Source organism: Taudactylus pleione, unplaced genomic scaffold (genome assembly GCF_031769625.1).
Source record: "Taudactylus pleione unplaced genomic scaffold, aTauple2 ptg000046l, whole genome shotgun sequence".
In the NCBI taxonomy this organism is placed as follows: Eukaryota; Metazoa; Chordata; class Amphibia; order Anura; family Myobatrachidae; genus Taudactylus; species Taudactylus pleione.
The window spans coordinates 6,693,487-6,720,291 of record NW_028284448.1 but is presented as its reverse complement, the minus strand read 5'-3'; the positions used below and the strand labels follow the sequence as shown (position 1 = coordinate 6,720,291).

The following is a 26,805-nucleotide window of genomic DNA, read 5'->3' as shown; positions in this document are numbered from 1 at the left end:
GTGATGTAAGTAACACTGTACATAATTATAACAAATTAATTATAAAAAAAAAGTTAATTATTTGTCTCCAACACACATTCCAAAGGACTGTGGGGCCTATTCAATATCGATAAATGGCCCTGTAACCATATTTTAGTTACCGGGCTATTCATCATTAGGGGTCACAAATGGACTAGCTGATATTCAGCAAACTGCGAAAACTTTGCTTCCGAGAACCGAGAACAAGCGCCATCTTCAGACGGCGATTGTTCTCGGATCCTCGCTCCTTCCTATGGGAAGGCGTTCCGGAGAGGTGAAGAGGGTTCCCAGCGGATCTCTCTGCCGCCTTCTTACTACCTAGCTTGGCCAAAGGGGAGGAGGTAAGTCATTTCTATAGCTGCGATACTAACCATAGGGACAGCTGCTTTTCGGAGCAGCTGTCCCCGCACCGAAGCATTGAGGAATTGCTCCAGTGTCAAGTTTCCCCCGCTGCGAGTTGGATACTTAAGTATCCCTCGCAGCAAGATCATTACGTAATCATCGGGGGCCATACGGCCTCTGATGATGGAGAGGCCCCTGTGTTAGATTGGCATCACTCATGTTTACAATATGATGGTTCACTAGTGACTAATGGTTTTCCAGTCACATCAGAAATCACATTAGGGAGCTTCACCTGTGAATATGCTGTAGGCAGATAAAGCTCTCAAAACCGTTATGGCAGGAAAACCACATTTGTTAGTCAGGAGGCTTGTCACCTAGCAACAGCTGGTTGGTTAGGGTTCATGCACCTGTGAAAGACTATTAAGTTGATCTGAGCAACCACTATTTTATATTACAGAAAATAATATTAGTCTGCTTATTTCTCTTCACATTGAAAAGCTATCTTCCTACCATGACCAAAAACAGTTGTTTTTTTTACTGAAATTGTAAGAAAGTGAACTAAGAGCAAATGTTTGATTTTTCTTTTCCTAACCATCACCAAGTAATACTTTGTGCTTATTTCTTCTGCATTAACCTTTCCAAAGCAGCAAAAAAGAAGTATTCTACATACTGCAAGTTTTCATATAAATAAAATGTGTACTTGAAAATTGTTTTTTTTTAAAGTGTTCAGTCGACACCATAATGTTGACTTTTACCATGTTGACATTGTTAAAATGTTGACACTCTACATGTCCACACCTGCATCATATTGACATGTGACATGACTATATAGTCATAATGCCGACAATACAAATTTTAGTGTTGAAAATAGATGTCAGCATCTAACATCTCGCACAAGAAATGGACATGCTCCTAGAGTACATGCGACAGAAAGATGAGAGCTCATGTAGGGTAGACTAGAGTAGGGTGCAAGCCTCCTGACTTCGCTGAGAAGGTAGAGTGAAAGAAAGCCTTCGTGTTACCTTCTCACACAGCCGGGGGAGCAGGGCAGCGCCGGGGCCACCGGATGCACATGCGCATCACCATTGTGCACACAAAACCAGCAGGTCGCACACATGCTGGTCACGTGCATATGAGAATAAGAGTGCTAAGCCCCACCCCCTGAATAAGATGCGTTATAAGGCACACAAGTCCTTTTGCAGACCTGAGAGGCCACCAGCCTCCTAAACGGCCCATCTGTCAGCAGGGTCATTCTATCGGAGCCAACAGTTTAGACCAGCGAGCACCTAGAGGAGATTTCTCTCGGGACAAGAGGTGCAGTGTCCAGCAACACGAACCCCTCCAGGAAAGACTGAGGATATGGTAAGTAACCAGTCCTCCCTTCTCCTGGTCTCTCTCAAGCAACAGCTTCCTGGAAGCAAATTTCCACAAATAGATGGTTATTAATGATCATGAAAAGAGATCTGTCCCATCCCCTCTTCCATTTTCCATGCTAGAATTTTCCCTGCTCAAAGAACGCCAGCCCCCTCCTGAACAGCGTCTTATCGCTTGCTCTGTCTCAGGGCAAGATAGAGCTAGCAGACACATCCAATAGAGGATGCATCAGAAAGAGCCTCACATTGGATCGTGTGAGTCTGAGGCCAGAAATATTTCTAAACATAGTCAAGAGCTTCGGTCACCTGCAAGTGGACCTGCAACCCCATCAAACGCACACGTCTCAACCTTCGTGTCCAAGATCTGGACTCAGGGGGCCCTTCACATGGATATAATGTCATTCCTATGGACTGACCTTCTCCTTCTGTATGCCTTTACCCCTCCTGCCATGCTACTGAAGGTCCTCCACAAAGTCAAAGCGGACTTGATTCTATAGATCAGTAGTTCTCAACATGGGGTACAGTTACTCCTATGGCTACTCGCTGTGATATTCAATGGTACTTGGCGAGACGGGAAGATCAGACCATCCCAGTGATAATTAGGCACATAGGGAAAGCATTGCCTTGAGGATCTCTCTCCCTGATAAACTGAAAAAGTCTATCCCTATATTTCTGTAAAAAAAAAAAGCATAGCCTATATGGACTATAGTTTTATTGTCAATTTTCCATTTTTCATAAATTGTAATATGTGAGAAACATATATGTACAACCAGGGGCGTCGGAACGATTTTATGTTAGATGGGCAAAAACAACAATACATTTCTAAATGTACAAAATATATATATATAATTTGTTAACAGAGGTAAGTCTTTGTACACCATTTCTCCTATTAATAACACATAAGTAGAATTGCATTATGCGTGTAATTAGTATGGAAGGATTTTCTGCACAGTAGTGAAGCCTTGGGAAGCTATTTATGTAAAAATAGGAACATCATATCCATCCACTAAAGCATACACTCTCACCCACTTACAAATTCCTGTAATTGACACTCTAGTACCCCAACAATTGTGTTACAATCTACCTCCAAAAAGGAACTCATCTAATAGTCACATCCATATACACACTTGATCTCTTCCGGATCGGAGATTGGGACGCCCTACCAATACCAGAACATTCCCCCCACACCTCTGTCACCATCCAACAATTCCCACGCCACATTGGATAAGACGTGGGAGGGTGTGCCAACATCTTCTATTCTTGGGAGTGTGGAGATAGCCTGTGACATAATAGCCCAATAAACTATAGAGCCTCCAGCCTATTACAAACATGGAGAAGTAGCAGCCGGTAATTTCACAGGTGAGAAGTTGCCAGCTGCTGCCCCTCCATGTCAGTGGCCCATGTCCAGTGTGTCGACATCACAATGGCAATAAATACTCTGAATAAGTGACATAGAGGGAAATGTAATGAAATGTAATGAGCAGTGATTTCCTTAAATCATTAATTTTCATTCATTATTGCACTGATTTTTATAGGCAAAACAAGGCTGCATCTTCCTTTAAAATAATTTTTTTCATAGTAAATCTACTGTAAATTCATCAAGTGTGTCCCAAAAATGTAAAGTTGGTAAAGCCAGTGCGACTGCGTACCAGTTACCATGGTTCAATGGTGCCAGTGTTCACCAGAGCAGCTGGTTATTATCTACAGTATCTTTTAGATTAGACTGATCCCACAATTCTGCTGGTGAACGTCCTATAAACATTTCCTCAGTAGTGCAACATAACATTTTCAGTGATTGTTTTGCTGGAAGAGTTCCAAATTATCTCTACAGATTTGAGGCAGTGCAAGTGGTCACAAAAGTATCTTGTAACATGTAGTACTTATGAGTCCCTTTAACCATTCTGGACTATATTTAATGTTTTTGTAAATGTTAGATTTATTATGGTGTTAAAACTACGTTATTAACAAAGGAACAACTGTTATAATTGTTTCAACTTTCATTGACATGTTTCTGGTGAAGCTGTGCGAGAACATACAAGTTGTAAATGAAAATATCTGTTATATCCTACTTGTGTGGCCTTCTAGACCAAACCTTTTATAAACATTGCCACAGGAAAATACATGGCTGGTCAAGGGAAGCAAAACATGACTCTTTTTGGCATTACTTATAATGGAAATGTAAAAAATGAAACTCCTTGTAAATTGAAATGTTCTGCTACTACTGTCTATGGGGGAGATGTACTAAGCTCTGGTAAGTGATAATTTGCAGAGTGATAAACAACCAGCCACTGATTGGTGGTTGATAAGGTACCACCAATCAGCTCCTAACTGCTATGTCACAGGCTGTATTTGTTAGGAGCTGATTGGCTGGTACCTTATCACCGTTCACTTTATCTCCTAACACAGCTTAGTAAATAGACCCGACAGCCTGTAATATGACAGTTGGGAGCTGAGTGGCTGGTGGTTTATCACTCTCCAGTTTATCACTTTTCAGAGCTTAGTACATCTCGTCCTTAATTTTAAAAGTAGGATTTGTAAACAGATAACAGAGGTTAAAAAAGTATTCTGGTGGAATAGTATATCAGTAAGCTATACTGTATATAGCTTACTGATATACTATGGTACACAGCCTACTAACACATCTAAGGTTCTGATTCAGAGATGGACGCTGTTAGCATCGCTGCTGTGACTTTGGATATATGGTAATGCAGCAGGAGTAAAAAGACGTCTCCTGACAGCATCTGAGCCTAAAGACGCAGAATCAGATCACCATCATCGCAAGCATTGGTCATGGTGGCCACAGTAATCACCCATCTGAGTAACCATCGGGTTTGCAAACAGCTCTGAATGAGGCCCTATATGCAGCTACACACAAACATTGAGCTATTTCATAGTCCATCTGCACATCCAATATATTCAGTCATTGTATTATTGAAAATGGAGCTCTAGGGATTATGTATTGCAGTGAAAAGTGACAGTGTAGATCATTCCCCACATGAATTTTTGTTTTTCACTTAGAACATTGCGCTGTATGTTTATACTATTTTTGTTTTTCCCACAGAAAGTAACAACATTTTTTCAACAAAAATCGAAAGCCGGCCATCCGCGCTCTGCCCCGTAATAGTTAATTCCTCCTGCCTGTCAATTAGGCAGAGGCATAGCAGGGGCTGCATGCGAACACGCAAGACCCCTTCTGCACATGCGCAGTATGTGTCCTGCGCACGCACAGATTCCCAATAATCAGGAGTCTGTGTTCAGCTGAATCAGGCCCATAGTACAGTTCCATAAAAAGTACTGATTTCTGCTAGGTTTCAGGTAAGTTTAAGGTACATTTGCACAAATAGGAATAATTGAAATAACATATCTCTTTCCACAGGCACTTGGTCACCTTCCTTCACTATTATTATCATCTAACCCATCATTTCAAACTAACCTGTGACTCTTCATCCTTTTCCAGCCATTGTCCAATCTCACTTCTCTCCTTCTCATCACAACTACTTGATCTATTTGGAGTTATTAGCTTTCCTTTCCACTAATTCACTACCAGACCTTTTACAAACTGATTTTCAATCTTAATTTTCCCCTGAAAATACTTATTAATATAGCCATCAGCTTACTCATTGCTAAATTCAAAGGTCTTAGGGCCTGGTTCAGGAAGGAGCGCAACTGCGATTGCAATAGTGATTACTCATACAGTCTCACTGCGATAGTATGCCAATCCATTGCGATCACTAATCCGCTGCAGCACAACATAAGGATGCCCATTTTCCCTTACACACATCCGTAATCCTTAGCAAGACTGCAAAACCATCGGTAACATCGAGTAAAATCGCAGCTTCACGCACACTTGCACAAGCTCTGACCTTACTCAGGAATTGCTAACTTCATCGCACGCTATGAGTACTGAGGCTGCATAAGGCATCGCAGTGGATAATTTATGCATGCCCATGCAACGGCGTTCAAACGCACTGGCACGTCTGCGTTTCACCGACCACCCCCATTACCTCCCACAAACGTCACTTCCCGTCATCACTCTGCGATGGGTCTGCATAGTCAGTGACTGGTTCGCGCACTGTGATGCATACGCTTGCGCAGTACGCAACAATCAGCCGATTGCGTGCATATTAGCAGTTGCGATCCTTGCTGAAACAGGCCCTTAGTCAGTAATCATACTGTTTCTCTATGCGCAGCCTTTGACACAGCTGATCACTCTTTATTTAAATCTCTCTTCTTTAGGAAACTTACATTATCTTACATTTCTTCCAATCTCTCTGGCCAGATCTATAGTGTCTCCCATTCTAGCTCTATCACCTCACTTCATATATTAGGTCAAAATGAAGGGGAATAAGTACATTACATTTATAAAACTAATTACAAAATGGTTCATTTTGTTATTGCAATTGTTACTTATATTTTGTATAAATAGCTCCCAGCAGTGCTGCAGAGAAATGTCCCATTTTTGCACCTATTGCAATAATATCACACTACTGTTAAGTCATTTCATTTGCAAAACGGTTCTACAAATGCCCTTCACTGATTTGGGTACCTGTATCTATATGTTGATGGAATTGAATTTTTTCACTCAGCCGCTGATCCCTCACCTACACTGGCTTGTGTTCTGGATTGCCTTGCTACTGTCTCTACTGTCTCTACTGTCATGTTTTCTTGCTCAACATGTATAAAGCTGAACCTGTCATTTTTCTAGTCTAATATCTGTCCCCAGTCATTGGGCCTGATTCTGATTCAGACGTATCAGTTGGCGCTTTTCCATATGGTCGCAGCAGCCTTATAACTTCCTTATAGTAATACAGAAATCCTCCCATGTATGCCGAATATCTATGTGCCTGCATGTGGAAGCCTATCCTGACCACTGTTTTTCGCCTGCAGTCGTCATCATGAGTTTCGAGACTTAGTAGTGGTCCAAATGTGGTCCTGCCCCTGCTCTAATGCAGACCTCTGATCGGTCCACTGTTTGGAGCCTTTGATCCGCAGATAAACCCCTGCACCCTCACCAAGGTGAGTGAGAACTGCGCCCTGCTTGAGAGACAGGCAGCACTGAGTGGACACCACCTGAGAGGAAGCAGCAACCTGCACAGGTTTCCCGCCCCTAGGCCATCCCCCGACCAAGCCCGGAGTCACCCTGATAAGGACCAGAGACTGCTTCTGAGGAGAATAAAGTCTATAAGGGAGATGTAAACCTTAGATAGAGATAAAGTGGAGAGAAATAAAGTACCAACCAATCAGCTCCTAAGTGTAATGTTACAGGCTGTGGGGTCTTTATACTAAGGGGAGAAAAGGGGGAAAACACTAAAGGCAGAGAAAATCCTCGTACATACCGCTTCTCAGTATGTACTAAAGGGATTTTCTTGCCAGTGCTAAGTGCAGGCTACAATATCGCACTGCACCTGGGTCACTTAGCGCTGCTATAGACATTTATGGCAGCGCTAAGTGTCCCAGGTATTACTAAGGGAAGAGGACACTTACCGTCAGGTGTCTTCTCCAGCGCTGATATCCCCTCCTGTAGCTGCGGGTATCTGCTCTTCCCATTGGAGAAGCAGGAAGTCCTTTTCATGTTTGTTGATAAAGTTTTTACGAAAATAAAAAGGTCACTGCTGCAGCTGCCGCCCGGGAGATAGTGAGTCACACACAGGCTGTCACGGGAAAGGGAGTGACTTAAGCTGGGTACACACTTAAAAGATATATCTGCATATGATGGTTGCTCAGTGGCATCACAAGGGGGTGCAGGGTTGTGCAGACCGCACCCGGGTGTCACCCGCCGAGAGGTGACACCAAAGTGCCTACTCCTCCTCAGTGACAGGAGCCGGGTGCTGCAGTGTAGCATTATGTGCAACACTCGGCTCCTGACACAGTGAGGGAGCCAGCACTGCAAAAAAAACTAGTCCCTGGGGGCAGTCCGCATATCCGGCACCCCCGGAGTGACAAAAAGGGGGGTTTGGGCTGCGAGGCCACGCTGGCATGTGTGAGGCCATGCCCCCACCCACGAGACCACGCCCCTTATTTTACCGGCGCGCAGTACTAGGCAACCCGCACCGGGTGTAAGAACTGATGTAAGAACAACCACTGTAGTTGTTCATACACACTGAACAACCATCATCTGGCCGAGGGTCCTGCTGGCCGAGGGTCGAGTCGCGCCCCCTCCCCACGGCCTCTGCTGCAAGTGTACAGGCGGTTGGCTGACCGCCTGTATACACAGCACGATGGACAGATATATCTGCCAACAGCTGTGCAGCACAGCCGACATGTCTGTGAACGAGGTCATTCACAAACATATGGCTGGTAGACACTAGCCAACGAGCACACAATATATTGGCCGCTTAATTCAGGGGTTCCCAACCACGGTCCTCAAGGCACACTAACAGTCCAGGTTTTAGGGATAGCCATACTTGAGCACAAGTGACTTATAGCCTCATTTATCAACGAGTTTATCACTCAAAACTAGTGATAAATATCACTATTTATGATAAATGGTGCTCAGCCAATCAGCCCCCAACTGTCAACTGTTAGAAAAATGACAGTTGGGAGCTGATTGGCTGGAGCACCGTTTATAATAAAAAGTTATATTTATCACTAGTTTTGAGTGATAAACTCATTGATAAATGAGGCTGTTAATTAGTACCTCAGTTTATTTGATTTAACCATCTGGCGACAATCATGGATATCACTAAAACCAGGACTGTTAGTGTGCTTTGAGGACCGAGGTTGGGAATCACTGGCTTAATTGATTGGCCAATATATCTGCCAGTGTGTACCCAGCTTTATCGGTCACTCTCCTCGGTATGTCTATTTTTAGTAACAGCTGCAGTAGCCGGCTCCTGCTTCGGGGCGGTAACAGGCGAAGCAGGAGCTGCTGTTTCTCAGAGAAAAGAACCACCTTAGTACATAGACCCCTGTGTTTGAAAATGACAGTTAGGAGCTGATTGGTTGGTACATCAATTCTCTCCACTTTATCTTTCTGAAAGGCTTAGTACATCTAGCCCAATGCCTGTAAATTGACAGAAGTTGATTGAGTGGTACTTTATCTCTATCCAAGATTTGATAAATCTTCCCCTATGCCATGAGGAGGATAGGAACCTGGTAGTGATTGGGGCTTTTATATAACTGTGGACAGGCACTGGCTACTGTATATCAGGAGGAATCATCTATGATGGGGGCAGGGAGTATAGGATGCAGGAATAGTATATTAGGAGGAGGAGAGATATCATAACCTGAGGATAATACAGACCACAGTCATAATCTGAGGGACAGTATCTGAGGAGAATAGCCCTGGGACTCACGCCTGCAGACAAAGGGCCTGATTCAGATATGGATGCAAATACCGTACACAGCGGCTGTGCGAAGATATGCAAATGTCGCAGCCATCTGGACTTGTACTGAGACGCCACCGGCGGTTTCTCAAATCCAAGCGACTGCATATAAAGACAAAGCTCGGTCGCAGCTCAGTTGATAATCAACCTACTGAGTATCTCTATGGTCGCACAGAATGGCTATAGGAACTGAGACACCGGAGCCATTTTGACTGCATACAGTATCACTATCGTAGGCTGAGACGTGGTCTAAAAATATGCATGCGTTTGATTCGCCACCTTCCCGTTGCTGACCACAAACAGTCCTTACCTGTCAATCACTCCGCAAATAAATCCTCACTGCGAGCAACATCGGTAATGAAACTTGTCGCATGCACAGATTACTGATAATCGCTCAAACTGCATAAAAATCGGCGTTGCATCCATCTCTGAATCAAAGTCACAACTCCACTGTTTGCATTAGTAAAGCATCTCAACGCAGTGAGTACAATTGCTATCTATAATCATTAAAAATATGTTTATTTCAAGATATTTTTAATAGTAGCATTTCTTAGAATAAAATGTAATCAGCAAAGAACCCTTACCTAATTGCTGGGAGGCTAATTGTGAGAAAAAAATTGTGGCCCTCCATTCAAAGTCAGGGCCTGATTCAGAGCCGGACGCTATTTGCGCTCGCTCGTTCAGAAAAAGGGGCCGGCTATTTAAATTGAGCGCTCGCTCTTTGCGGTCTGTTGATGCCTCTATGTCTGAGCGAGCGAACGAAACATGCGCTCGCTATTTTGAAAAGACGCCCCCTGGCCGCTCGCATCATACGTCATCTCCGCTATTTATTAGATTAATCGAGTACATCGAAAGGCGTCTGAACTGCTCGCAGTGCTTGTGGTTGGATTTTCCTACCGCAATCATGCGAACAGTTCAGGCTAAGACACAACCAAGTGACGTGGTCGATGACGCTGCTTTGTTAATTATGCACACCCTTAAAACGCCCGTTTTGACCTTTTGGCACGCCTGAGTTCGGATCACCACTCCCCGTTTTCAAGCACCTTCCCCTGTTACCACCCACAAACGCCTCATCCTGTCACTCATATTAGCAGGCACTCGCAATTTTGAGAACACACGTTTTCCGACCGCACTGACTGGTTGGCGCATGCGCATTACGACCCATACGCATGCGCAGATGTGCGAACATCGCTCGGAGCAAACGAGCGGCCGCTTACGAGCGGCTCTGAATCAGGCCCTCAGTTCCTTAATGCAGCCCTCCAAGAAAATATTTGGGCGCCCCTGATCTAACATGACCCCATAATTACTCATTTCACACAACTAATCTGTTACAACTTTATCACTACAATCTGATTTGCAAAGAGCATTAAGACACCTTACATATTATTCCATTACTTGTTTTTATACCTTTTCTTTTAAACTGTAAGCTCTTTAGGGCAAGGTTCTCTTTCTTACTTACTACATGTTGAAATGTATTGAATTGTTATAATGTCCTGTACTGTACTGTATATGCTATTTAATCAGGAGATAGTGGTGCTTTATAAATTAATCATGATAAAAAAAATATGAATTAACCACTTAAGTGATGGATTTTTTTGTCTAAAAACCACTCAGATATTGTCGGGTTTTTTATGAGTGAATTTCAACTTATCCAAATTGTTTCATTACATTTTTTTTTTTTTTATATTTGTATACATAAAAAAAATAAATTGGTTTTTGAAACATCGGAACACCACCATCGGAACATCGGAAACATCACAACCATGGGCCATATTCAATTGCCGGCGAAAAGGCGTTATCGGCGATACTTTTTTGCCGATGACGTCATTTTCGCCAATCTGGATTTATCCCCATATTCAATTATTCCGACTTTCCGCCGGTGCGGAAAGTCATTGAATAGAACCCTGTGAAAAAGTATCGCCTATGAATAGGTGGCGAGAAAAAGGGCAGAATTGGGGTTTTGGGGTACAAACTTTCAATAACCACCCTGCACCCCTTGGACAGTCCCCCAAAGGTATTCTGTATCAAACATTTTTAAAAAGAACCACAGGACACCCCAAAACAGTACTTTCATTTTGGGGACGAAAAAGAACAAAAGTTGGGGGACAAACTTCTAAACTAGCGAAATAGACTCAGAGGGAGTCCCCAATTATGCCCCAGGTGTTTTTTGATTGCAGGTGGTGCAGCAGGTGGATTTTTTAAGTTTTTTAAAAGTTCACATTAGCCACTTTAAAATATGCTTGCACCCATTTACAAGTACCCCAAATTTGTAAATGGGTGCAAGCACTTAGCATTTAGCACTTAGCATTTTAAAAAAAAAATGCTTGCTAAATGCTATTCCTCATCACTTTTTCAAAGATGCTAAACAGCACCTATTGAGACCATTTAAAGACCCAAAATACCTTCAGCAGGGCTATTCGGGGGTTCCCATAGTGTACCCCTATGTCGCAGCATCTTTAGGGGAGTGTCAGGCTGATTTCCCCAAAAATGACAGCACTTTTCGCTCACTTTGTTTTTGCCGGGTCCCGTTTTCACGGATTTGGAACTGAATATGCGGATACGCGGGGACGAGCGCGATACTTTTTCACACCCAAGAGCGGCGATGACGGCGAAAAGTCCAGCAACTGACTTTTTGCTCCTAATTCAATACTGGCCTAAATCGACTTTTCATTTCACAGCGGCTTCAGGCACCAGGTACACTTGGGGGGTGGTTAATTTACCTTTTCCTAGTGGCTGCTACTCTCTGCAGCCGCTGGGTGGGGGGTCCTGTTGTGCTGACCAATCAGCAGTGATCGGCAGCACAACAGACACTGGAGGAAGGTGCAGGCAAGCACTGTGAGCTGCAGCTGCGGGAAGACTCTCTTCCTGCAGCCGCCCACACTGTTTATCTGAATAGTTGAAATATTGCGACCAAATCAGATAAAGCACTGCCTGGTGTGGTCCGAAAAATGCAACCATGCCAGGCAAGTGCTTAATATGCTCATGGATGGCCCTACCTTAATTATTTTGGTAAGCGACTATAGATTTTAGCGCCCAATGGTGGAATAATTACATTATAGTTCGGAAAATATATTCTGTTGCAACATTTCAAAACATGAGTACAGATAACTCACTGTGCTGGCTTTATTCAATATAAGCAGCTTCATATACTATATGTGTTCTTAGTCATAGGATGGCAGATGTAACAATCCCAGATGTATAGGATTTGTAAATTACTCTCAGTGACTAGATTTGTAGAATGGACTTTCACAGAAATATGGCAGGAACTGCGAATTAAGGCCCTGATTCAGAGCCGGACGCTCTGACCAGAGCGCTCGCTCTGAATCAGGGCCCACCTCCATTAATATGGAGCGTGCTCCTGGACGCTCGTATAGCTGTGGGTCACCACCCACAGGATATACGAGCGTGCAGGATGATGGTCGCGATGGTCTTGACGTGTGTTCTCAAAATTGCGAGTGCCTGCTAATATGAGTGACAGGATGAGGCGTTTGTGGGTGGTAACAGGGGAAGGTGCTTGAAAACGGGGAGTGGTGATCCGAACTCAGGCGTGCCAAAAGGTCAAAACGGGCGTTTTAAGGGTGTGCATAATTAACAAAGCAGCGTCATCGACCACGTCACTTGGTTGTGTCTTAGCCTGAACTGTTCGCATGATTGCGGTAGGAAAATCCAACCACAAGCACTGCGAGCAGTTCAGACGCCTTTCGATGTACTCGATTAATCTAATAAATAGCGGAGATGACGTATGATGCGAGCGGCCAGGGGGCGTCTTTTCAAAATAGCGAGCGCATGTTTCGTTCGCTCGCTCAGACATAGAGGCGTCAACAGACCGCAAAGAGCGAGCGCTCAATGTACAGTGAATGGGAAAAAAACAAACATATTTTTGCCTGTAGAATAACATACATTTTTTTAATGTTTAATTTATCCTTTGATAAATAGTTAAGCTAAGAATGTAGTCATGCCAAAGTGTTTAGCTATGCTCTGTCTTACTAATGCTGTGATGTTATGGTTTATAATGAAGTGATACTAGTAATTAAATATGATTAGACTAATTAACTATTCTACATCATTTATGTTGTAAATGAACAACTTAAAACAGTATCTACAACATCATTTCTATATAAGTAAATTATTAATTCAGATGAATGAAGACATAAATGAAGATTTGATCATCCTTTTCTTTATTAGCACTGACAGAATGTATTCCACAAGCGTGCATTTCAGATATACATGACCTCAGGAGGAAAGTATTCTTCTGAAAAGCCTGTGTTTAAAGTATAACCTGTCAGACTCAATAAAAAGCAATCGCTATCTATCAAAGTGCTCATTCATTTCACAATTTCAAGTGACTCTAGCTTCCACACACTTGTTTTATAAAATGCATTGAGTGATACCATAGCTGCTTAAAGTCATCAGAACTGACATATTATAAATTCTTTAGATGACTCACGACATCTTGCACTGCGATTCGAACTAACTTACAATGACTGGAGGAGAGTGCTGTTAGAGTAGCAGTGTAGAACAACAAGTAGAAAGACAGAGGGGCCCATTTATCAAAGTGAATTTGAGGTAAATTCCCCGAAAACACCTGTTTTCGGGGTTTACCTCAAATACTAAGTATCCCCCGGATGTATGAAGGAGGGACCGCAGCAGGTATCTCCGATACCTGCTGCGATCCCTCCATTGCCGCTGGCAGCCGCCTCCCCCATAGGTTTATATGGGGGATGCGATGCTGCCAAATGTTTCAATATCAGGAATGCAAAGCATTCTCGATAGTGAACCCAGCAGCTAACGCTATCTAAAGAGAGCGTTAGCCGCTGTAGTCTATGGCAACTTACCGCATATCAGCCGGCGGAGGGATCTCACGGAACCCTCCGCCGGCAATGAGAGCCGCTCATGTGCAGTCCGCGGGACTGTGCATGCGCAGCAGCCCAGACTGCCCTCCGGAGACATCGCAGGGATGGGCTCCTTTCGGAGCCCGTCACCCTGCATGTCCCGGATAATACATCCAGCAGATAGGATCGCATTTTGCAATGCGATCAGGGCCGTTACTGGCATGCCCTGATCGCATTGCAAAAGCGACCCTTGATAAATGGGGCTCAGAGAATGTTAGCGGAAAAGCACTGCAAATGCATTTTTGTGATGTCATATGCCTATACCAGTGCAAATGTGCTTAGCTTTACAGGCAAGTAGATGGATTTGTGGGACATACAGTAATTGCAGTTTGCAGGGGTAAATAACTTTATCCCACCTCATGGTAAGAGTCGGGCAGATCATGAGTGATCTAAGGGGCTCATTTATCAATTATCGCATTTGTGATGCGATCTGGGTGCGATATTATCACCCATGATCGCAATGCAGGATGCAATGATTGCACAGGAATGTATGATATAGCACTAGCAATATACAGTCTCACAGAAAGTAATCGCATGACACAAATCACATGATATGTATGTACTATGCTTATATTGGACCAGTTACCCAGTCCAAAAATTAACATATGTAATAGTCTCATAGGATTCACTGATTACAAATCATACTTTTAACCTCCTACATAAACTTACTTGTGTAGCCTAGGCCAGAGGTTCCCAAACTCAGTTCTCAAGGAACTCTAACAGTCCAGGTTTTAAGGATATCCATGCTTGACCACAGGTGATTTAATGAGTACCTCAGTCAATTTGATTTAACCACCTGTGCTGAACCATGGATATCTCTAAAACCTGAACTGTTGGGGTGCCTAGAGTACCACGTTTGGGAACCTCTGGCCTAGGCCAAGCCCATACCTTCAGTAAGTATATCTAACAGGCTGCAGCCTTAATTATTCATGTGAAGTCATATGTTCCTTTCCTTCTATATCTGTCATATAAATGAATTCACAATTTTCACTCAATCTATAAAGTATAACTAACCAAGCCTAGACGAATCATCTCATGTGACCATGTTCCCTTACTATTTACTGCACATTAACACTAGTACTATAGCCACATTTAGGAGGTGATTTAATTAGGCGCGTATCACTTGCGGCCGAGAGTAAGTGCAGCTATAAGTTGCAATTATGGAAGCTTCGGACTTTCAGATTTTTGTTCTCATCCCAAAAATCCATGAGTCTGTGGCGAGATCGGGCCATGAGTGGGGTGAGTTGCAGTGCCATTGGCGGCATTTCTATATTTCTAATATCTGGCAGCAACATGCGATAATTGACCAACATGTTGGAGAGATGAAAGATTAAATTTATCGGCTGCGGGAGTGTGCACCTCTCATCGTTCAGGGCCTATCCATAGCAGATAAATTGAACGACTGAACGATATATCGTTCAGTCGTTCCATTTATCTGCTAATGGATAGGCCCCTTTGGCACACTTTGTTCCCTGAACGCACAGATAAACATTCTGTTGCAAGTATTGCAGATGTACAGGTGTGTGTTGAGTCCTCATATCTTAACTCAAAATACAGAAGTATTTTTACATCATTCATACAAATGCATATCCTTTACCCCGGAATAGCATAGAGATGCAGCTTGACAGTGGTACTTATAAATGTAAAAGTTGCATAACCATATTTGTATACAGAATAACGAAGTAACGTGTAATATACACAAGAGAGGATAGTATCTTGACAATGTTAGTTCTGTATACAAATACTGAATTTCCATATCAAATGTAATATGGCAGTATGACTCTTCTTTCCTGCAGTAGTACAACTGACCAATAAGAAATGCAAACATAAGGTTGCAAACTTAATATAGTATAGTCACAATGCTAATGGTGGAAGTGCTGTGAGCTGCAGAGGTGAATACTCAAACAGCCAATTATAAGCAATTACATAGTCTTTATGATGCCATCATCATAGGCATAATCAGCATCACCATCATCATCCTCAAGTGATATATTTATATCAGGCCCCAATAATCTGCAAAAGATGCATCTTCTATGACTGCTGATACACCTTCTGGAGATGCCTCCAAGTTAAATTAGGTTACATCTTTTTATTGTACTCAAATAACTCTTGCCTGCATCACCTCGTCTAAGGGACTATTCATTTAAGGTATGCACAAATCTATAGAAGGATGCTTTTTTTGGCACCATATACAATTACACAACCAACTCTAAAGGTGCACATCCACTAGGCGATTTTAATGAGCGATTGAACAATTACGACATCGTAATCGTTCAATCGCTCATTAATTGTGCACAAATCGTGCACTATAATGTCGGAAATGACCAGGGAAGCGCGCTCACGCTGGTCGTTTCCGACATCAATCATCACCTAAACATGCCAGTCAATCTGCTGATAACGACAGATTGGCCATGTTCAGGGATGAGGGAGGGTGCCTGCACTGAACGACATATTGTTCAGTCGAGGCACTACAGGGGATGGGGAACGACTGTACGATTACAATGTTGTAATCGTACTGTCATTACCCCATGCCTAGTGGATGAGCACCTTTAGGGAGAGATGTTCTATTTCAGTCTATTTTGATCAATTGTGGCAATTGAAATCACGAGGGAAGGACTTGCATGTAACATGCAATCAAAAACATGCAAGATCAGGTTTTAAGATTGGAGGTCCGACTTGTGAGAAGACCTTAGCCAGGACTCGGATCTACACTAAGCCCCCAAAGTGACCCAAGCTGGGAATAGGTTCGACTTGAAACCCCAAAGTTCGGGAATGTTCCGTTTTCGTCAGAACCAAACTGCTCATCTCTACTCTGCATGCACCCAGACTGATTAACAGTACATTAGCAGTGCTGAATTAACAACATGGCTGCATGGGGTGATCTCCCTGGGGCCCCTAGACATGAGGTGGCCCCCAGACATAGTAAAAACACCAGCGTGGGGTCACTGTGGCATATGTGAACTGGGGTTTCTGTGTGGCATATGTGAACTGGGGGCACTACAGTGTATTTATCATATTTGCTATGCTGAGAATATTTACACTTTAAACTTTTTAACAACATCAGCAGCATTTCATATCTACAAATTTGTTGCTAGGGCCCCCCACAAGTTAGTTGCCTTGGGGCCTCCACAAACCTTAATCAGGCCTTGTCTATTAGCATTAACAAGAGTCATTTCCAGACCTGCTCCTGCCTTGCTGGCCCTTATTGCACATGACACACTTTTACATCTGTATGTGAAGTCCTTCTTCAATTAAAAGTCCCATGGAAGATGACCCCATTCCTGAACCACAGACCCTATTACCCACAACCTGCAAATTTGCCCAGAGCACATTGCAGGCTATGAACACATTAAATGATTACACTTCAGTGATCTTAATGCATCTTTCAACCAGTGGTGTGAATTCCTTCAGCAGGAATTGTACTGATAAATATTTTCACATTTATGAAAGATTCAGACAGATATATATATATATAGATAGATAGATAGATAGATAGATAGATAGATAGATAGATAGATAGATCATTTAATTTTGACAATAAAAGGTGACTGATTTAGTTTTCAAGCTCCTGTCTTTATGATAAATAAAAATATTGCAAGGTAAAATGCTCCTGATAATTTAAATATTGAAACTTAAGTAACAACAGAAATCCATAAACAAAATACTATAATATACATTTACTGATATTGTACGTAAATGAGCATAACATATTTTGGGGGGAGATGTATCAAGCCTTGAAGAGAGATAACGTGGAGAAATTGAACATAGCAACCAATCAGCTTCTAACTGTCATTTATCTACCACAGTCTATGAAATGACAGCTAGAAGCTGATTGGATGCTTTGGGCAACTTCTATGCTTTATCACTCTCCAGGGCTTGATATATCTCCCCTTTGGAACTGTTTACATTTTTGTATTTATATCTTTGCTCACAAGCTAGCTCGTTTATTTTGCTGTTAGGGAATAACAAATGCATCCCTATATAAAGCCAATTGGCTAATTCAATTAGCTGCAGGTTCCATTAATACGGGTTAACACAGGTAAAACAATCCATGACCATGACTCTGCTATTCAATTAGAATATCTGTATTAAGTTAATGTGGATCTCATTTTAGTTTGCAGCCCCTGTATAGGTGAAAAGTAGAGAAGTGCAGAACGTCTTGCACTCCCCTCCGAATTAAATATTCATGCATTTGGAGGGATTTAAATAGCATAATTTTGCCAATAACGACATCATTTTTCAGGCGAGTTTTTCTTGAAAGCTCAAAAATTTGTTTAATTATGTTGTCAAGTATTTTGGGGTGTGATATTGTTGGGAAAGCGGTTTTTGAGCTTGTAGATAGGAGTTATAAGTGATTTGATCCAATATTTTTTTTAACTTGCTTAAATACAATTACAAATCATATTACATACATTTTCTCTGTACCACCAAAATATTCTAGAGGCTTTAAGTTGGTGAAAAACACTTTTGTACTATTATTATTTTTCTGTTAATAAAAAATAGGTAAAAATCAGCCACTTGACACCTTTGAAGAACTTCAGATACTTTTCTTATGGCCTCTAATAGCCCTCTATACTGCTATACAATATTACGCATTTTCCACTTTTCTGGGGTTCCGGGTTATTTCTCTTGTTTCTCCTGCACTTCCTCCCAAGTTGTGCGCTGTACAACTACTGGGCAGGTGCCGCAATAAGCATTTTCTAATTGAATATTAGAAGTCACGAGAGCGCATGCTGAATATGGCCTGTGAAGTGCACGATACGTTTTCCAGCTGTAAAATCTCAGCTTACAGCTGCTACTTGAATCGGCCCATTTTTGGGGAATTTAATGATATTGTAGACATTAATGACAGTACTAGCGATGTCAAAATAAAGTTTTTTCAAGTACTGATGATTGGTAGCGGTTATCACATTGGAGCTGGGCTACATTCTCTAAAGACAGACAAATGCAACTCATTACCAAATACATCTCACACCAGAGTGATTGCAGAATCAGACCACATCATAGGAACATAGCACAGACCTAACAACTCCTGCAGAAACTTTATAATGCCGCACTGTACAGGTATAAGTATAAATATATATATATATATATACAGTACATAATGTTATTTAAATAATAAATTAACTAAGCCTGCCTAAATAATGAGGCTCATCATACAAGCTGATATAATAAATCCCTTCATCAAATCACTGTAAAGAGTCTTTGCAAAGAGTATGCAAAGTGGAGAATGAGCTGGTATAAAACTTAAGATGTAACCAACATGGTGAACTTTCAAAAAAGTCAATTAATATTTTCATTTAATGAAAATGTAATTTGCCCAAGCTTGGTGTGGTTGTCAGTCACATGTGTAAATCTATATCTACAACAGGAAAAAGATTTTAATACCATTGTTTGGCTAAAACACATAAGCACACAAGGCACTAAACCAAATATGGTATTATTCCTAATATTTAATCAAAAAGAAAATGCTGAGAGTAGTTCTATGTAGGACCATATCATCTAGCACAAAATAACTATATACATGACAAAGACCATTATTGTGTCTCCATTATAACTGCTGATCACAACACATCTAACATGCTTTCTGTATACAAAGGCAAAAGAAAGCATGTTTACATCAATCTACTGATGCCGTTTTATCACTGCTGAATGACAGTAAAGTACTTGTTAGGTAATTCTGATATGTAGTATATAACAATGAGCTGTACTATCTTGCATTTGCTTATTGTCAGAACAATACTGTCTGATGATCATTCAGATATTACTCAGTGCACTCAGCCATAGTTCTGCCAAAGTCTATCCATCATCCTAAATTAAGGATGTGTTAATAAGTGATATGAAAACTAAGTAAAAAAAAATAAAGTTTTCCGTTAACAGCACTCTAAACAAAGATACTTTCCCTCCTTTACCTGATCGAATATCAAACAATATAATTAAAATAATAGGTAGAGCAAAGCACTAACACATAGGGTCAAATGTTTAGGGTGAGAGTTTAGAAAATGTGAGAGTTTAGCAGTAATTTCTCATATTGGTCCAGTTTTATCTTCAAAATGGGAAAACATCTGAATGAGAGTTTAAATCATGATAGTTTTTAGAGTCTAAAAATATGTGAGTTTGCATGTTCTCATCGACTCTATTACATTGTATGAGTTTGTAAAGTGTGAGAGTTTACTACTAAACTCTCACATTTTCTAAACTCTCACCCTATTACATTTGGCCCATAATGTTCGTTACTCTCAGCAAATGCAGCACAGTATTCCCCACTTAGAGGAAATTAAATTGGTGGTGACAGCTGACATTGTTGTAATGATAAGAATGTATATATTTCTCACATATATACATTGGTTCTACAGTATGTACAGTTTTTCTACTATTATTTATGTAAGTGTTAAGATCACTACATTCATGCTATGCATACTGTATAATGTCTTCTACAATACAAGTGTACCATCAGTCAGTCGGGAACCCATGTGAGGTCTCATAATTTGTTTTTGTGGTAAATATATCATATATGCTATATACATATATGCTGTACATGCTATTGAGAACCCCTCCTTCCAGTATTTCAGAATAAGGTAGATGTTGCCAACGCGGTCCTCAAGGCACCCTAATGGTCCAGGTTTTAAGGATATCCACGGTTGAGCACAGATGGTCAAATGAAAAGACTGAGGTACTAATTAAGTCACCTGTACCCAAGCATGGTTATCCTTAAAACCTAAACCATTAGGGTGCCATGAGGTCCGAGTTTGGGAACCTTTGGAATAAGGGCACACTTACACTCCTAGCTAAATAAAAGATACAGTGCTATGTGCTACTGTTCTACAACTCCTTAATTACATCCATGTGCTACTTCAGTGACTTAATAATTCCATCTGATAGTGTAAATTTAAATATTTTTGGATTTATAGAAAATAAACTACACATTCTAATTGTTTCTACTAATTCTGTGATTGCTACTAGAAGAAGACAGAAGGCAAGTGCCAGCTGAGGAAGAGAAATGTGATAAAGGTCAGGGTAAAGTAAACAGTATTTTTTTATGTTTCTCCATTGAAATGTAATATGAAGAAACTATGCAGAGTCTTGTACTTTGTGTGCACAATGTTGTATTGTATCATATTCAGATTTGCTACAACTGTCATATACATTACACCAATGATAACAAAATGGTAACATAATATCTGGCATTATGAAACTGCAACAAGTGTTAGCTTTCAACCATGCTGGAAATTGCTATTACAGATGTAACACAGAAAAACACTGTTTGGCACTGGGGGAGTGTGTAATAATGCTGGGATCACAAACTTTGTATCTGGTGGTATCACCACTTTGCAAACTGCATATGGCTCAGGTAGGTGGAGAGGCCCTGACATATACCACCAATATGGATGGAGGTCCTGACATATACCACCAATATGGATGGAGGTCCTGACATATACCACCAATATGGATGGAGGCCCTGACATATACCACCAATATGGATGGAGGTCCTGACATATACCACCAATATGGTGGGAGGTCCTGACATATACCACCAATATGGATGGAGGCCCTGATATATACTACCAATATGGATGGAGGCCCTGACATATACCACCAATATGGATGGAGGCCCTGACATATACAGTACGATTAATATGGACGGTAAGCTGCAATACTGCATTGTGTAATGTACCAAAGCACAGAACACTGCAAAAGTAAGTGTGGGTAGACTTAATTTGTATGAGCAAATCCTTACATCATAAAATAATGTACTAGGTATCTCTCAGTGAAAGTCAGTTTTACACTATACATTACCTACTCTATCACACAAAACACAGAAGCAAGGTGCTGAAAGCTGAATACATAGGCAGTCATAATATAACTCATTCCCTGCCAAACAATCGTTTGAGGGGTTAATGAAATGTGATGGTCGTGTTATTACTGTGAGGAGGTGGAAGGGGAATGAGCCTGCACACCACTTCTTTCTCTTCTGTTAGCAGGGAAAGGCAATTCAATCCAATGTAGTCTGAAACATGAGTAGGTCACTGTACACCATGATAAAATTCCCTAATCCCTGGGCCAAATTTCCCTGAGGAGGCCTCCTCCTACCCCTTCACTTTCCAAGCTGACTTTTCCATTCCCACTCTCGTGTTTCCCTCTCCTTCATTTCTTTCATTTCCCCTACCTTAAAGCCTTGATACCCGATCTGTGACCAGTACTCAGGTTTCAGTTTTTACAGCTTAGACCGTCTATTGCTGTATACATTCCTTTCTTTCTGCTCTGCAGTGATTACTTACCAGGGCTTATTTTACACCAGTCCAGATGAAAGCTGCTCAGATGAAGGGAAACATAGCCAGGCTGTTTGAACATTACAGATATGAAACTACACAAGAGCACATTGTGTGCTTCCTGACATTTTGTAACAAACTCATTTTACCTTGTATCCAGTATGTTGTTACTGTATACTGGGACCCAGGAATAAAATCAATCTGATCATGTACAGATTGTGCCCACTAACCACTTCTGATGGGTACTACAACTGTATACTATCAGACTGACATATGCCAATCCATGAGCCCACTCATTGTAAAATGTAAGTCTAAGAATTGTACTTAATGTATATGTTATTATAACAATCACACAGAGAGTGATAAACTATCTGTCATCATATTGTGTGTTTTCTACTATTAATCACTACTGTAGATTGGACAACTCTATTGAGTACAGAACAAGAAGGAAAATCTCTGAACCACTGTAAGGTTTAGTCCCTAATACTAAAGCATCAGTTAAAAATGGTGTAATTTTCCCCCTTACAATGTTGTTTTTGTTTCATCCCCACCAGTACAGACAAACATCTGCTATGAAGAACAACTATCTCCCAAACCACTGAGTGCCTGCAGCCAAAATAAACAAAACAAACCCAGAGGATCCAGCACAGTCAGCCTTTATATCCAGCCAGGATAACATTTCACATGTTTTGATTAAAATTAGCTAATTTGTAATTCTAGAACCTATGTTAAAAGCTGCAATCCATATAGATCACATTAAGCGATGGCTTAAAGCAGCCAATGACAATGTGATAGATTTAGGCAGCCCTAGAGGGGGCGTTCAGGACTGTAATTAACTATTTCAATTATACATAACGTTCTGTATTGAGGAACATAAAACAGATTACACTCCTATATCGCTGTAAGAAATATCTGTCCTGTTTAGGACCCAATTAAAACGTTTACATCAGATAAATATGCAGGGTCGCCGACTTGTGTTATGAGAAAGTTACACTTCCACAGGAAAGCTACAGTAGTGGCCTCCAGGTCAGCTAAGCAGAGATTTAAAGGATGATATGCTATATATGTATATGTATATATTATATATATATATATATATATAATCTACTGAAAGCCTCTCAAAGTACTCCTATGGGATCTCCACAATCAAAGATGATAGTACGTTCTGTTGCTGTACTGTTACCTACTTGTTATAACAATATTAAGTGGCTACTACACTTTTCTGGCAACTTTTAGTGTTTACTATAAAAGCATGCAATTAGCAAATCATGTTACACAGAATGCAGAGGTCTCAGTGATTCTCCAGTGCAGTATCTGCTGGACCAGGCTGAGAGCAACCTCTGTAGCACATCTGGGTGGCCAGCCAGAGCTCTTCACGACCACTGCACACAGTCCCCGGGGCTCTGTCACACAGATAATCCCACATTCTAACAGCAGCAACAACAACGCTGTGATCAGAAACAATGTAACAAGGCATCAGAAGTCACTGTAGGGACAATCACACAGCAGCAAGGAGACTGCCTACAATACAGTGATGTGCGGTGTGTCTATAGGTGACAGCAGTCACACAGCCATTCCTGTGGGGGACTAAGCCTCCTCCATGTGACACCCTTATAGAAAATCAGAGCTGGTCAATTCACAAGACTTCAGTGGGATCTGTGCCGGGGAGGCGGGGCTGAGCTACCCCATGCATCCTGCACATAATGACAGGCACCTCCACATTATATCAGTCCGTTTCCACAGCAAGATGGACCCTGCCTCCGCAGCCAGCACCTTACCTTCATCTCCTCGTTGATCTCCCTTTTCACTGGGTGTGCAGGCTTCCTGCTCCTCTTATTTTCTGGTGGTCTCCCTTCTTTTTCCATTTCTGCCATTTTTTGTATAGTTTGGGCTGATGAAATGGCTGCTGTGATGAAAGTGTATTGGGGGCTGGGTGGGGGGAGCAGGAGTGGGGTAGCTGATCCCCTCTATCTAGAGGTGAAAGACGTCAGGGATGGTGTGAGGAGGTGACTGCTCGCGGAGGGCTGGGGATGCCAGGCTGCTGGGCTGCTGTCAGGTCAGCCATCTTCTGCCGCTGTCCGCATGAGTCCCCAGCCTGATGCTGCTGCTTGTTGCTTTGTATGTGTGAGTGTGTGAGGAGTGTGTAAGGCTGCTGTCGCTCTGTGTGTATGTTTGTGTGGTGGTGACTGACTCTACGTGAAAGAGAGGGAGGAGAGACAGAGAGAGCTCCTTGTGTGGAGCAGCAGAGGGGGTTAGTCCCTCCCAGGCTGGGAGAGGAGGAGGAACTCCCAGCTGCCAAAATCTTATCCTCTGCCCCCTTACGCTCCAAGTGATGATGTTGCTGTGCTCTCGGCGCTCCTACATACATCTGGGTAGTGTGGAAGGAGCCCCCCATCCATCCTATAATAATATATCCCTGATGCCCTGTGTGTACTGTACCTGTCATGTATCTGCCCCTACAGCCCCCTCCCCCCGGGGGTGACAGTAACACACAGCATGGACATGTGCCATACACTCATACTGGGCATTGTGAGTAGCTGCTATCACTGTCAGTGCCATGTGTAAGCTGTACACTCATTTATAGCACTGGAGCAGATGGGGGCATACTTTTTTTATTTTAGTACGAAATTGCCAATCCCGAATTTGTCCCCACATTTGTGGTATTTGTTTTAAGGTCTTTATGTTGTGTTCAATAGAAGTAAGTACGGTTTCATCAATTCAGGCAGCTGCAAGCTCCTCTGGACATAGTGTACAGTATATGTGGTTAGGGTACCAGAGGTTTCCCGGCTGCTTTATTCCTCCTGTTGGTTTTGCACATTTTGCAGAATTATATTTGAATACATTTTCCCAGGTGCCCGCGTCGCCTGATGCCATCCTTATACAAAGGCAGGAGATAGGAGCCGGGCACGCTGCCGCCACCTCCCCCCGCTCGGTGTGACAGCTGGATACGGAGGGGGGAGTGATGGGCAGACGTGCTGGGCATACCAAGCTCCCCGCCGGTCATGCTGCCACTGATGAGGCGGATGATAAGGACCCGGCCGATGCTTATGCCCCTGGCCAGTAAGCGCAGAGATGGAGGAGGTGAGAAGAGACTGGAATGAGGACGTATCCCATTCACTATGATGGTAGCTGCTTCTGCCATAAAGTGTTACAAATCAAAGTCACAGAAAAGGAATCTGATACATTGAATTATTTATTTATTTATAAAATGTCAAATCGAATATAGCAGTTGTATTAGTAACAATAAGTACAGTACTATTATTTGTTTCATTAAATTGGTTCAAGTGTTTGTGGTGATAACAATAGCTCCATCATAAATTTTGATAAAAAAAATCTGCCATATTATCATATAGATTTATTATAATGGTTTCTAAAATACAGATTATAAATGACACATTTTCAAGACTTTATTGCTACTGTTTGAATAGAGGAAATGTAATTCAACCGAATAAACTAAAACTTATAGATTACTCAGAAACATATACACTCTCAGTCAATGAATGTTCAACCAATGCAAATCTATGGGAAATGCAGCGACTGAGCTGTAATTCGCGAAGTACCGGCATTAGAGGACGGTACTTATGTTCGTGGTACCCGGATGCCTACATGGACCAAAGAGGACTGGAACAAAGGGATAGATGAGTATGGTTTTTATTTTACATGTCTCAATAACAGGATTCTACTGAACAAGGGGACAGACTGGCTCTAGGAACAAAGGGGGTCATTCAGACCCACTCGCGAGCGGCAGTACGCTCGCAAGTGGGTCGATGTTCCCCACTGCGCATGCGCACGACGGAGGGAGCTCCATCGTGCGCATGCGCGAGACCCGGCGAGCGACAGGCTTCACATCGCTCCGGGTCTCGCACCAAAGGGGGCGTGCTGTTGATGTTGATTGACAGCACGCCCCCTTTGGTGGGCGTGCCTGCCAGACGGAGGCGTTCCCATAGGAACGCCTACCGTCTGAAGCCGGCCCCACTGACATCACTAGTGATGTCAGTGGGAGTGATTTTGGCTCTGATAGAGCCAAAATCACTCCAGGGCTTGTGGCTGGGAAACCCGACCGCAGGGTTTCCCTCGCAAGTCCGATGGTTACGATGGTCAAGACCATCGCGACCATCTTTTTGGACGCTCGTATATGCTGTGGGTGGTGACCCACAGCTATACGAGCGTCCAGGAGGACGCTCCATTTTAATGGAGGAGGGCCCTGATTCAGAGCGAGCGCTCTGGTCAGAGCGTCCGGCTCTGAATCAGGCCCAAAGTAAGTATGTAGAGTGAGTGCAGGTAAGTGTGAGAGAGCGAATGACTGAGTGTGTAATAAATAATAAAATCTTCGGTCTCTGGGCCTGATTCAGACCCGCTCGCGAGCGCTGAGCGCTCGCAAGCGGGTCGATGGTGGCCCAGTGCGCATGTGCACGACGGAGCCGGCTCCGTCGTGCGCATGCGTGAGACCCAGATAGCGACGGGCAAGCCGTTGCTCCGGGTCTCGTACCAAAGGGGGCGTGCTGTCGATGGTGAGTGACAGCACGCCCCCTTTGGTGGGCTTGCCGGGGGCGTGGCTGCCCTGACGGAGGTGTTCCCATGGGAA

General features: G+C 42.5%; 1 protein-coding gene and 1 long non-coding RNA gene across 3 annotated transcripts in view; one reads left to right on the top strand and one right to left on the bottom strand.

Moving 5' to 3' along the window:
• Nucleotides 1–24,411, bottom strand: part of SOBP (sine oculis binding protein homolog) — a 212,192-nt gene extending 187,781 nt beyond the window's left edge. Inside the window, exon 1 of one of the 2 annotated variants that reach the window (XM_088460445.1) lies at nucleotides 23,999–24,411. In XM_088460445.1, coding sequence (XP_088316571.1) covers nucleotides 23,999–24,094 — 96 coding nt within the window. In that variant the 5' untranslated portion in view covers nucleotides 24,095–24,411. Of the gene's footprint in view, nucleotides 1–1,382; nucleotides 1,455–23,998 lie in introns of those variants that run through there. The other variant, XM_088460446.1, reaches the window with a different exon arrangement.
• On the top strand, nucleotides 20,916–22,821 carry LOC148537648 (uncharacterized). Its single transcript, XR_015873447.1, has 3 exons — nucleotides 20,916–20,961; nucleotides 22,636–22,686; nucleotides 22,775–22,821. It is a non-coding gene; the product is annotated as an uncharacterized LOC148537648 (long non-coding RNA).
• Nucleotides 24,412–26,805: the final 2,394 nt, after the last annotated feature.